Raw genomic sequence first — 13,115 nt, 5'->3', positions numbered from 1 at the left:
ATTTTATTTGATTAAACAGGGTCCCTTCCAGGTTTTCTTTTGCAATTAAATTCCAGACATACTGAAATTTTGTTCATTCATTCATTCAGAGACAAGGTCTTTCAAAACCCACCCCGACAGGTGGCCCTGGTTATTCTGGAACACTCTATGATGTAGGCTAACCTGTTCTTGATCTCTGAGTTTGCCTTCTTTCTCCATCCTCCCAACTGCTGGGATCACAGATACCAGCTACTATACCCAGAACACACTGAGCCATTTGTAAACCTTTCTGAAAGGAAATGGTCTCCCATGACAGTTTTAAAGATTAATACCCTAAAAGGAAGGGCTAGGCCTGGTAAATATTTGTATGTCTCTTCATGTTTTATTTCTGTAAATTCTTGAGAGATTCACTCATAATGTATCCAGCCAGGAGCTCCCCATGGAGCACCATGGTTGTGGCTACTTTATACCTAGAGCGAGAGTGGGGTGGAAATCATGCCAACACAGTCATGTCCATCTGGACCTGCAGGCTGGTGAATCCCACAAATACACCTCAGAAATTTAGAGCAATGTGAGAGAGCAACTGTCTTAGGGTTTGTCTCTTCATTGCTATGAAGAGACATCATAACCAAGTCCACTCTTATAAAGGATAACTTTTTTGGGACTGGCTTACACTTTCAGAAGTTCAGTCCATTATCATCATGGCAGGAAGCATGGCACTGGAGGAGCTGAGAGTTCTTTATCTTGTTCCAAGGCAAACAGGAGAAAACTGGCTTCCAGGCAGTTAGGAGGAAGCCCACCCCCACAGTGACACACTTCCTCCAACAAGGTCACATCTTCTCCAACAAGGCCACACCTTCTAATAATGCTACTCCCTGGCATATTCAAGCCACCACATTCCACTCCCTGTCCCCCATAGGCTTGTTTAAACAAATGAGACTATGGAGACCACACCCAAACATAGCATAAAGCAAAATACATTTAGTCCAACTTCAAAAGTCCCATAGCCTTTACCAATCTCAACATTGTTAAAAGTCCAAAGTTTAAAGTCTCTTCTGAGATTCATGCAATCTCTTAACTGTAATCTCTAAGAAATCAAAAAGCAGATCACATACCTCCAACATCATAAAGGATATACACTACCATTCCAAAAACGTCATGGTGAGGAAATACTGGACCAAAGCAAGACAGAAAACCAGTTGGGCAAATTCCAAACTTTGCATCTCCATGTCTGAGGTCAAAGCCCTCTTAACGTCTCCAAATCCTTTCTGCTTTGATGACTACAACAAAATTCTTTCTCTTTGGCTTGTTCAACTCCCTGTTAGCAGCTTTCCTCAGCATATATCCCACAGCTGTGACATCTCTAACATCTTGGGGTATTCATGGCAACTTCAACTTTACAGCTTCTTGTTCCAATATCTGAGATCCATACATGACCCTCTGGGTTCCTCAAAGGGCTTGAGTCTCTTCACCAGTTCTGCCCTCTGTAGCACTCTAGACTCTGGTTGACTCCACTACTTTGCTGCTGCTGTTCATGGTGATCATCCCATGGTACTGGCATCTCAAATACACGGGAGTCTTTCACTGCAATTAGGCTTCACAAATAGCCTCTCGTAGACTCTCTTCATGATGCCAAGCCTCAACATATTTGCATGACCTCTTCAGTCCTGGGCCATCTACTGCAACTGAGGCTGCACCTTCACCAGTGGCCTTCCATGGCCTCTTACAGTGCTGGGCCTCAGTTGCTCTTCATGACTCTTTTATGTCTACAAAACCAGTACTACCTGTGTGACTCTTGAACACATTGCCAAGTTCAGCTACAGCACAACATACAACCTTGGCTATCGCTGGAATATGGCTTCTTTGTGTTCTCAGAAAATACTTCCTAGATTTCACCTCAGTGATGTTGGTCTCTTCTAATCACTGCTAATTTCTTAGCTCCAGCTGACCAATTGCCCCAGTAGTCTCTTCTATTCTTTTTTTTTTAAATTTATTTATTATATATAAGTACACTGTAGCTGTCTTCAGACACACTAGAAGAGAGCATCTGATCTCATTACAGATGGTTGTGAACCACCATGTGGTTGCTGGATTTGAACTCAAGATCTCTGGAAAAGCAGTTAGTGCTCTTAACTATTGAGCCATCTCTCCAGCCCGTCTCTTCTATTCTTGACTCTAAATACAGAGTCACATAGCCGAAGCCACCAAGTTCTGCTGCTTTCTGGAGCTGGAACATGGTTCCCTTGTTCTATTACATTATCACCTGCTTTCTGTTTTCCAACTCCTTCACTGCCTAAGCTTGGTTGTCCTGGAACTTGCTTTGTACCAGGCTGACCTTGAACTCAGAGATCTGATTATTTCTATATCCTGGAAGTAAAGTCTTGTACTACCATGCCTGGGCCTAAGCTTTTCATGACCACTATATCTCAAGTTCCAGATCAAAAGCCTATGTCATCCATTTCTAGATTGCAGCTCATTCTAGATTGTAAGTCTAAATGAAAGCAATAATCAGATAAGTAACAATGCTAGATATGACTATTCCTCATTCAATGGCAAATTCATAAACTAAGCTTAGCTGGGTGGAATCTTGCCCTAATGTCACTACTCTGTGAATCTGTTATGTCCTTTAATACAGAATTCAGGTCCATTCTACTTTTCCTTTGTACGTTTCCTTTCAAAGTTTGTTCCTTTTCATTTAAAGGCTCTTCACAAGAGTAAATTTAGTAACCATACAACAGAATTTATACCAGGTTGCTTTGACTTCCTTTGTCAAAGCAATTACTCTAAATCTCTTCTCCTTAGGCTCATGTAGATTCTTTGGACAATGGCAAAAAGCAGCAACATTCTTGACCAAAATATAACAAGAACAGTCTTTCAGCCACATACTAAAATTCTTCTCCTCTGAAACCTCTAGTGCCAGACTTCATAGTTCAAATCACCCTTAGCAATAAAGTCTTTCATCTTGCTACTAGGATGGCCCATTAAGTCTCACTTAAAGCATTCTACTGCTTCCAAATCCTAAGTCCCCAAATCTACATTCTTCCAAAGCATGATCAGGACTATCATAGGAATACCACACTCCTGGTACCAACTTCTGTCTTAGCTAGGGTTTCTGCTGCTGTAAAGAGTCACCATGACCAAGGCCACTCTTATAAAGGACAACATTTAATTGGGGCTGGCTTACACTTTCAGAAGTTCAGCCCATTATCATCATGGACACAGCATGGCAGTGTCCAGGCAGGCATGATGCTGGACAAGCTGAGAGTTCTACATCTTGTTCCAAAAGCTAACAGAAGACTGGCTTCCAGACAGCTAGGAGGAAGTCTCTCAAATCCTACCCCCAAGACACACTTCCTCCAACATCTGCCATACCTCCTTAATAGTGCCACTCCCTGGACCAACCGCATTCGAACTACCACACCAATCTAGGCACACTCCTGACTCAAGTCCTCCTCAGAGTTTGGCTTCATTGTGGAAGCATTAGAAATTAGGAGTCCAAAATCAATACCAGAAGCCCAGTTCAATTGAAGTTTTAGATAATAAATTATTTTAAAAATAATTTGACCCTAGACATTGCTCCAAGGTTGAGGATCTACTGCCATGATTCCTTTTTTCTGAACTGGAAAAGGAAGGCCTGGAGAAGGTAGGTCATGCAAGGTCATACATCTGAGGAGTGGCAGAGTTGGGAGTTAAAGCTGGGCATCTTAACACCAGAGTTGCTTCTTTGTTCAGTTCATCAGCAACCTCTGAGACAACGAGGTGGCACCATCCCCAACCCAGCAACCAACCTGCTGATCCAGGTGCTTGGATCTGTGTTCCCCAGGCCACTTCTGCCTCTGACTGTTGGAAAAGGTGAATTGCCCTTGTGTTAGTTCATTGTATTCCAGCTCCCAGGTGGAGTCTGGCTCAGAGAGGGCACCTGGTAACCATGTATTTAATAACTGAAGGGATGAAACAGTGTGGTGGTTTGATGAGAAATGTCTCCCTGAGTCTTGGGCATTTGGACACTTGGTCCCTGTGGTGGTTTGAATATGCTTGACCCAGGGAATGGCATTATTAGGAGATGTGGCCTTGTTGGAGGAAGTGTGCCTCTTTGGGTGTGGGCTTTGAGACCCTCTTCCTAGCTGCCTGGAAGACAGTCTTCTCCTGTTAGCCTTCGGAACAAGATGTAGAACTCTCAGCTCCTCTTGCACCATGTCTGCCTGGATGCTGTCATGATCCTACCTTGATGATAATGGACTGAACCTCTGAACCTGTAAGCCAGCCCTAATTAAATGTTGTCCTTTATAAGAGTTGTCTTGGTCATGGTGTCTGTTCACAGCAGTAAAACCCTAACTAACACAGTCCCCAATGGGTGGTGCTCTTTAGGGAGGTTTGGAAGGTACAGCTTTGCTGGGAAAAGTATTCTGTTTGGAGGTGAGCTTTGAGGGTTTTAAGGCCCCACCCTACTTGCAGTTTGCTTTCTCAGCTTCCTTCTTTTGCCTCTATGCCTTCTGCCTTCTATCTTGCTCTTTCTCTTGTAAGTTTCCTTTATCACAGCAGCATAAAAATAACTAATACACACAGTATGTGGTCTTGTGGTCTGTGTTCCAAGAAGACTTGGAAAACATGGTGGGGAAAGTATTAACAACTCCCACACTCTTTATCCTAACACCTCAGATGTTTTGAGTGGATAAAATGTATGGTCAGAGCCCTGGCTTTTCAAGTCTTGCACTATACCTCTGCCCTGACACCTCCCAGCTCTGGAGTTTGCAATGGGTTCTGTCCCTGAAGTGGGTATCATACACTTGTTCCCAATGAAGTGAGATGGAATGACAAGAGCCAGACATAGTGCTGTGTCTGGTAAATGATGCTTTCTACCAAAGCTGCTTCTGTCTCCAGCAAGAGTCTCAGAGACTGTTACACTTAGAGGCTTTATACCTGATGTCTAAGCCCAGCATTGCCCCTTAATGAGCCATTCTCATGGGACGGGTCATTTCATTTCTCTAATTCTCTTTAAAGGAGGTTGAGAGAGAAAACAGTAAGTCACTCACACCAAACACCCTCTTCTAACCAAATTCATGAAGACATACACATATTGTTGGGAAATTTTATTATAAAAATTAAACTAAAAATAGAAGAAATTATTTCCACTCTGGGTCACAAAATCCTCATTCCTTGCCCTCTGGTTCCTGTCACCTGGTTCCTGTCATCATCTGGTTCCTATCATGTCCTTCTCTCCAAGTAACATGCTGTTTTGAAGCAAATCCCAAATATTATACAGTGTCATGTTGTGACTATGTGGGATATAACCCTAAGAGATAAGGTCTCTTTTTAAAGATTTATTTATTTATTTTATGTCTGTGAGTACACTGTAGCTGTCTTCAGACACACCAGAGGAGGGCACAGGATCCCATTACAGATGGTTGTGAGCCACCATGTGGTTGCTGGGAATTGAACTCAGGACTTTTGGAGGAACAGTCAGTGCTCTTAACCTCTGAGCCATCTCTCCAGCCCAAGGTTTCTTTTTAAACAAAATGATTGTCATGCTTTAAAAAAGATGGAAAGTAATTCCTATTTTATCAAGTAAAATAGGAACCAAATGTTTGTTTCTCTGTAGCAGTGCTCCCCGACTTTCCTAATACTGAGACCCCTTAATACAGTTCCTCATATTGTGGTGACCCCCAACCATAACATTATTTTTTTATTGCTACTTCATCACTGTAACTTTGCTCCTGTTATGAATCATAATGTAAATATCTGATGAGCAGGATATCTGGTATGTGACCCATGTGAAACGGGTCATTTGACCCCAGAAGGTCTTGACCCACAGATTGAGAACCACTCTTGATAGGCATGTTCAAGTTGTTGCTGTGACAGAAGCTGAGCCTCCACGGTTCCAAGTGAGGTTTCCCTATGTTCCCAGGGGCCGATACTGTAACCCAAAGATTTTGGAATCTTGGCCCACACAATATAGAATTGAATATTTTATTGAAGACCCAACCCCCAGGAAGAGGTGCTCAATGCATCCTTAGGGAAGTCCCAGGGTGCCCTACAGAGAGAACAATGAAGACTTATCTCTCAGAATCTGGTCTCTGTCCCACAGGCGGAGGTCAAGCATAACCCGGGGTTCCAATTTAGGGGAAGCAAGGACAAAAGAATGATGTGACAATGACAGTCACTGACTTCCAAGGTAATTTGTGTGGGGACTGGAGGAGACTGGACCCCAGTGAGACTCTGCTAATCCCTTCACCCACTTCCCAAACCTACAGGATGCTCTGACTTAGACTTGGTGTGCATCACTGTGATGGTCGATCGTCCATGAGATAGAGATGCAAAGTTGGGGCATAAACACTTTGAGTTTCATTTAATAAATTCCAGCAGGAAGTGTTGGCCTGAAGCTAACCTTGTTTGATAAATCTGAATAATTTTTATATACCCACTTATGAATCATGTTGACCCATGTTGAGGGGAGGCCAAGAAACAAGGCAGATCTTAGTGCTCTGGTGATCGACCTTAGGAACAGGCTTTCATTAAGCAGTGGCTGGCTGATCCCTGGGGGGAATTTCAGATCAATTCTCACTCTTCCAGGGTCACATTGTAACATTTACCCCCTTTACTTGAAATATCAAAGTTACAAACCACAGTTTCTAGAGCAGCTCCTGGCCCTGTCATTCCACAGTTGATTCTTTATAGATGGTGTATTTTCTTTGTCCTCTCTGGGAGTATTTAAGGTTCTGTTTGTACAGTGACTTACCTTGGAAAATCAATTTGAACCCATGATAGTGGGTACAACTGGGAAAGTCATGGATTTGATGCCTGAAAAAGTTCCCAGAGTACTGCTTTGGGACCCTGTCTTTCATTGTCTGTAGACCTTCCAAATCTAGATGTTGGGCATTTCAATGTGGTGTGAGACCCTCCAAATCCAGATGTTAGACACTGCGGTGTGGTGTGACCCTCATAGTTCATGAGTTTACCCTTTCAGTGTTTTCCTCCACAGTCTAAACATTTTACCTGATGTTTTTATTTCTCTTGTTCTGAGTCACTTTTGCTTATTCTCTAAATTGATTTATTATTTATTTTTGAAACAGGTCCTAGCTAGCTTGGAACTCGTTCTGTAGACCAGGCTGACCTTGCACCCACAGAGATTTCTCTGCCTCTGCCACCCACGTACTGGGATTAAAAGTGTGCACCACCATGACTAGCAGCCCTTTGAAATTTGTTTTTTCAGATTTACCTTATCTAATCAAGGAAAGCAAAAATAAACAAATGGGTTTACAAAAAAAAATTTAAAAGAACAGCAAAAGAAGCACTGTAGCTAAAACTTAGCCCATGGACTTGGGAGAAAATGTTAGCAAAACCTAAGGAAAATTGGTAAAATAGCTGTGTGGATTAATGGGTAAGGGTATTTGTCTGAGTTTCCAACACCTAAGGCCTAGATGGTGGAAGGAAAACACACGTGCGCGCGCACGCACACACACACACACACACACACACACACACAAAACTGACTTGCACGTTCTATTTTGATCTCCACATGTACACCAGACAAGTACAAGACTTCATACACACAAAATAAGTAAACAAGTGTAGAAAATTAAAGAATGCAAACTATTCAATATCAAGAAAACAAATAATCTTATTAGAATGGCCAGATACTCAAAAAGACATTTCTCCAAGGAGTGGAAAACCAGTGGCCAGAGGATATGTGAAAAATATCTGACTCTCAAATCATCAGAGAAATTAATTAAAATCTCAATGATTTATTAGTTCATAAGTACTAGACTGGCTGTTATCAAGACATATAAAAGGGGGTCAGAGAGAGGACCCAGCAGTCAAGCGAACCTGCTACTCAGTCATAGCACCTGCTACTTAGTCACAGCACCTGCTACTCAGTCACAGCACCTGCTACTCAGTCACAGCACCTGCTGCTCAGTCACAGCACCTGCTACTCAGTCACAGCACCTGCTGCTCAGTCATGGGATCCCAGTTTGGATGCTAGCGCCCACACCAGGCAGCTCACAGCTTCCCGTAAGCCCATCTCCAAGGCATCTGTCACCCTCTTCTGGACTCATCTGTAACACAGGTGCACATAAGACTCACACACACACACACACACACACACACACACACACACACACACACACAAACACATACATAAATAAATGTTACTTTTTTTTAATACAAAAGCTAATGTGTCAGTGACAGTGCACAGAAAAGAAACAATTGTATGATGTTTGTGGGAAGGTATCCACTTTTGAAAAAAGCGTTTGGAGATTCCTTCAAAGCCTACATATAGAATTATCATACGATACAGCAATCCCCTTTCTGAGTATTTATCCAAAGGGGTTGAAGTTAGTTCGTCAAAGAGACATACTCATCTGTCTACTGTACCATCATATAATAGCTAAGATGTGGAAGAATATATGTGTATAATGAACGTGTGTGTGTGTGTGTGTGTGTGTGTGTGTGTGTGTGTGTGTGTGTACACAGGACGCAGTGACATGCTATTTACCAAACAGGAACTTCTATCATTTCTAACAGTGTAGATGAGCACAGACGACATTAGACTGAGTAAAGCAAGCCAGACACAGAAGCGCCATAACCATGCTTATACCCGGGATGTAGAGTGAGTATGTAGGAGCAGAGAGTAGTCATAGTCGTCAGAGGCTCAGTGGGTGGAAGGCTCAGGGAGCATGAAGGACAGGAAGATGGTGGTCAAAGGGCTCAAGCTCCCCCAGACAAGAGGCATGGGTCCCAGTTATCTGCGGCACAGCATGGTGAGTGTAGTTAACAACTGTAGGCATAAGGATTTTTGCAACCTACTTTTAATAAGGGGTCAACCTCTCTTCTAGCCCACCACCCAGCAAAGGTAGTGGAAGAGAAAAGTTATTAGGATGTGGGGCATATGGACCTGTTCAGCAACCGTCCTTTGAGGGTGAGATTGAACTTCTTGGGTAGCAGTTCGGTCCCATAGCAAACACGAAATATGATGCAGCAGCTGCAGACCAGCCCTCTAGGCAGGCAGACACCGGGCACGAACCAGCAGCTACAGTCCAGTCCTTTCAGCAAGCAGACACCAGGCAGCTGTCGTTCCATTCTGAGGAAACTGCCGGGCTCACCAACTGGCCTAAGGTGAGACCTCAGAAGTGGCAAACCTCAAGTGCAGCTCTTGGGCGAGTTCCTCTCAATGTTGGAGTTATCACAGGTTGAGCTCAACAACGCTATGTAAGGCAAACCAAGACATGTGTGTTGTTAGCAAAGAATAGTGAGGCAGAGCAAACCAACCAATGCTCAGTGCTCGCCTCCCGCTGTCTGTGGGGTCGTAGTCACACTCCTTCATCGAATGCCCTTCCATGTGCTTGCTGAATCCAAACGTCCTTTCACCTGTGTCTGCTTCAGGAGAACATTCTTCCCTGTGTTTGCCCCAGCAAAACATCGTTTGACATAACTGACTTTCTAAAGAAACTAGAAGTTTCCATTTCAAATAACAACACACTGCAAAATTGAAAATAGCAACAAGGTGATTTTTAAGTAGCGTGATCACTAAATAAATTATTAAGGGTCTGAACGGATAGAAAAACATTTTATTCTCCCTTTACAATATCATAGTTTCTGTGGCCTCCAAGTTACCCCTTCTCTTTCTCTGGTTCTGTCGTTTCTGTCTTTTCTGTTAGAGTATTCTCAAACATCAAATGACCTGTAACTGTCCCCTCCTATTGAATAATAGGAGGTCAAAGGTTGGTGGCAAGCTCCATGCACACGCACGTGGCTCTGTGACTCTGGATTTTAGGTGCAGTGGCCTGCACGTGTCCCTGGGGGGGGGACCTTGAGTGGTCAGTGTCTATGAGTCTCTTACAGCCAAGACTCCTGGGTAAAAGCTCCAGCCCTCAGGATCATTCTGGAAAGATTAGCAAATAACAGAGCCACCTCAACACTCAACGTGGGGACCCTTTTATGACCACGAGGGCTGGGACCAAGCTCATTCCCCCTGTCATGACTAAAATTTAGACTAGGGAAGTCCCTGAATAAGTGTGAAGAGGTGACTCCACTGAATGCTCCCTGAAGACTGTGGTAAAACGCTTTCGCTTTCGTTTTGTGTCCCCACAGTTGCTGAAGAGGGACCAAATGGCCTTGAGCCATCAGACTGCTGCTCTGGCTGCCCTTACGTCAACTCAACACAAGCTGGAGTTGTCTGAAAGGAGGGACCCTCGATGGAGAAAATGACTCCTTTAAGATCCGACTGGACTTTTTAATTAGTAATTGACATGGGAAGGCCCTTCAATGGTGAATGGGGTCATCCCTGGGCTGGTGGTTCTGGGTACTGTAAGAAATCAGTCTGTGCAGGCCAGTAAGCAGCACCTTCCTATGGCCTCTGCATCAGCTCCTGCCTCCAGGATCCTACCCTACTTGAATTCTTGTCCTGACTTTCTTTGAAGTGGAAGTGTGAGTCAAATAAACCCATTCTTCCCCAGGTTGCTTTGGTCGTGGTGTACTATCCGAAAACCTGACCAGGGTGATGGGCCAGGGCCAGTCTGCTGTGCAAGCCCACACAACCCCCTGCCACCTCTGCCCTTATGGGTGGTGTCTCCTCCAGCTTTGCCACACCCCTCCCAACTTCCTTCAGCTTTAGCACCCTGTCTTGCCTCCATCAGGAGGGTGACCACTGACACCTCACCCCTTCCACACCCATCCCTGCACGTATGTGTTCCTTGACTACCTATATGTGTTCTTGGACACCCTTTTCCTTCTCACTCCCAACCAGGGCCAAGGCTACCCAATATGGTCATTTGGGAAGCAGAAGACGATGTTGGAACTTTAATTTTCTAACCTCGCTGTTTACAGTTGTCTCAGTCTTCTCCGTATTTTAAAATGTTGAGAATATATTGATCTAGTAGGATTTGCTTCTTTGTAACTTAGACACACCCTTAGGGTGTACCCTAACTTATTTTTGTTTGTTGGGGTACATGATAGAAATAGGTATCCCTGGGACTCCTCCCACCCACGCATCCTACTCATATTCCCAGGGTCAGCAGATGCCCCGCCCAGTGGGTGCCCCTCCCAGCAGGTGCCTTGTCCAGCAGGTGCCCCGCCCTGTCACCTCTTCATCTACTCCAGTCAGCTGATGTTCAAGAAATTGACTTTGTTGTTTCAAACAGGGTCTCGTGTAGCCCACGCTAGGCCTGAGCTCTATTTAGCCAAAGATTGTCATCCCAATCCTGAGCCTCCTGCTTTTACCTCAGCAGTGTTGGTACTACAGACATATTTTTATCATTCATTCATTCATTCATTCATTCATTCATTCATTCATTCGTGGTGCTGGACCTCAGACCCATGGCCTTGCACATATAAGGCAAGCTCTCGATCATGACCTACACTCCTAACCTCTATTTTAAATTCTTACTGTATTTCTAAACAATACTCTGAACTTTTTTATCCTTGGTTCTTCACAGTGTTTTTTTTTTTTTTTTTGCTACCAGTTTCAGCTTTCCAAGCGGATGAGAACTTTCAGGAGTATCTTACACTTCTTTTGAACAAAATGCTTTTGATGGAAAGGCTAGACCAAGCTGGGGCCGTATCCCAGCCTCACGGGAAGGTGAGAAAAGAGTGTTCCAAGCTCAATTCTGGGCACAGGGTGAGTTCAAGGCCAGTCTGGGGAACTCAGTAAGACCTTGTCTAAAAAATCTAGATAAAACTTAGGCTGAGAATGGAGCACACGGGCATTTGTCTAAGAGTGCACAAGACCCTGAGTTCAATTGCTAAGGCCCCCAAAAGGTTTTTTTCCTTATGTTTTTGTTTTCTTAAGTAGATAAGACAGATCCATCATGTCTGTGCAATAAACAGCAAGGAAGTAAATCAATGCACTTCGAGCCACAGAGCAGCAGCCCTTCGGCTCCATTTAGAGTTTTAGATCCTACATCTTCAAAAGAGAAGCAGTACACGGGCAGAGCCATGCGTCCAAGCGACTCTGTAAGATTCCCCAGACACAAACCCGGAGTGGGTGGTCCCCTGCCTTCTCCTAGCTTCCTTCCCACACAGCCCTTGAACCTGGAAGGAAGTCCTCGCCTCCCAGTGGAGTCAGATTCAGGCTTAACACAAGAGCAGAGCTGTGGTCGGGGCCTCCTGACAGCCAGCCAACCTGTTAGTTTAGCAATGTGTTTCTCCAAGGTCAAAGCAGTGGTCCCGCAGAGGTTTGGTTCAGGAAGCTACTTACTAGAAAATGAGAGAAACTTCTACCAGCCGCTGGAAGTCCTTTGGTTTGCATCCATAACAAGTAGGACCCTCACCTGAGAAGCTGGCCCCAGGCTCGTTCACATCCTGCTCACTCCACTCCCAGAAGCCAAAGGCTCAAACCTGTGCAAGGGGGGAAAAAGCCAATCAAATGTCAATGATGATCTCATTAAATAATGATTTCCATTCAAATTCATAATAGGAATTTATCAGACCTTACTATTAGTCGTGTCAGATAAACTTTGCTTTAATAACTGACAGCAGTTAAATTGGGATATTTTTGCAATCATTTTAGGTTTGGAGATTTTTTTTTTTTTAATAGTGACCAAAAAAAAAAAAAAAAAAAAAATCTTGCTTCATTCAGCCTCCTGAGAATGTTGGGTCGAGTTTTTTGATCCCTGTGACTCATTAATTTGGGGGCTGATGTAGTGCGAGGGGTCCTTGTTAGTGGCGTCTGTCCCGGCTGTAATGTTTTTGTTATTTTTTCTCATTTGTTCTCTCTGACATCATGTCATTACAGAATGGTGCTGTTCAGGCCCTGCCTTGGCTGTTCGTTAGCGTGTGTTTAATGAGCAGCTTAATTGAGCTGTCTAGTAGGCCACCTGTCGCCCTCCGGACTTATTAACATACTAATGGCCTGACATTGTATTCACTGACAGGCAACAGGGCTTACTGATTTGATGTCTGGGCATGGAGATTTTATAGGAATGAGAGCGGGCATTGGAAAGGGGGTTTAAAAAACGCAAATTAACTCTTCGGTATCTATGTGTTTATGGGTCTGCGTCAGGAAAGGGGGAAAAAAAATCAGCCGATCTCTGGCCAGGGAAGCTCATTCCCCAGAGGGAGTCCCGCGCCATCCTTGCAAACCAGGCTGCGGTTCTGCAGGGGGAAATACTCTGCGTAAGCAAGCTTTGTGTCCATTACAG

The 13,115-nt window shown here is 44.1% G+C and overlaps 1 protein-coding gene across 2 annotated transcripts in view; it reads left to right on the top strand.

The window, feature by feature from the left end:
• Nucleotides 1-10,434, top strand: part of LOC120095612 (uncharacterized) — a 121,360-nt gene extending 110,926 nt beyond the window's left edge. The window contains exon 4 of one of the 2 annotated variants that reach the window (XR_015633289.1): nucleotides 10,069-10,431. Coding sequence is in view for 1 of the 2 variants with exons in the window: in XM_087577267.1 (XP_087433393.1) it covers nucleotides 10,069-10,185 (117 nt within the window). In the remaining variant the exon portion in view is untranslated. Of the gene's footprint in view, nucleotides 1-10,068 lie in introns of both variants that reach the window. The other variant, XM_087577267.1, reaches the window with a different exon arrangement.
• The last annotated feature ends 2,681 nt before the right edge of the window (nucleotides 10,435-13,115 follow it).

Source organism: Rattus norvegicus, chromosome 11, assembly GCF_021556685.1.
Source record: "Rattus norvegicus strain SHRSP/BbbUtx chromosome 11, alternate assembly SHRSP_T2T, whole genome shotgun sequence".
NCBI classification, from domain to species: domain Eukaryota; kingdom Metazoa; phylum Chordata; class Mammalia; order Rodentia; family Muridae; genus Rattus; species Rattus norvegicus.
This window is presented reverse-complemented; position numbering and strand designations above follow the sequence as displayed.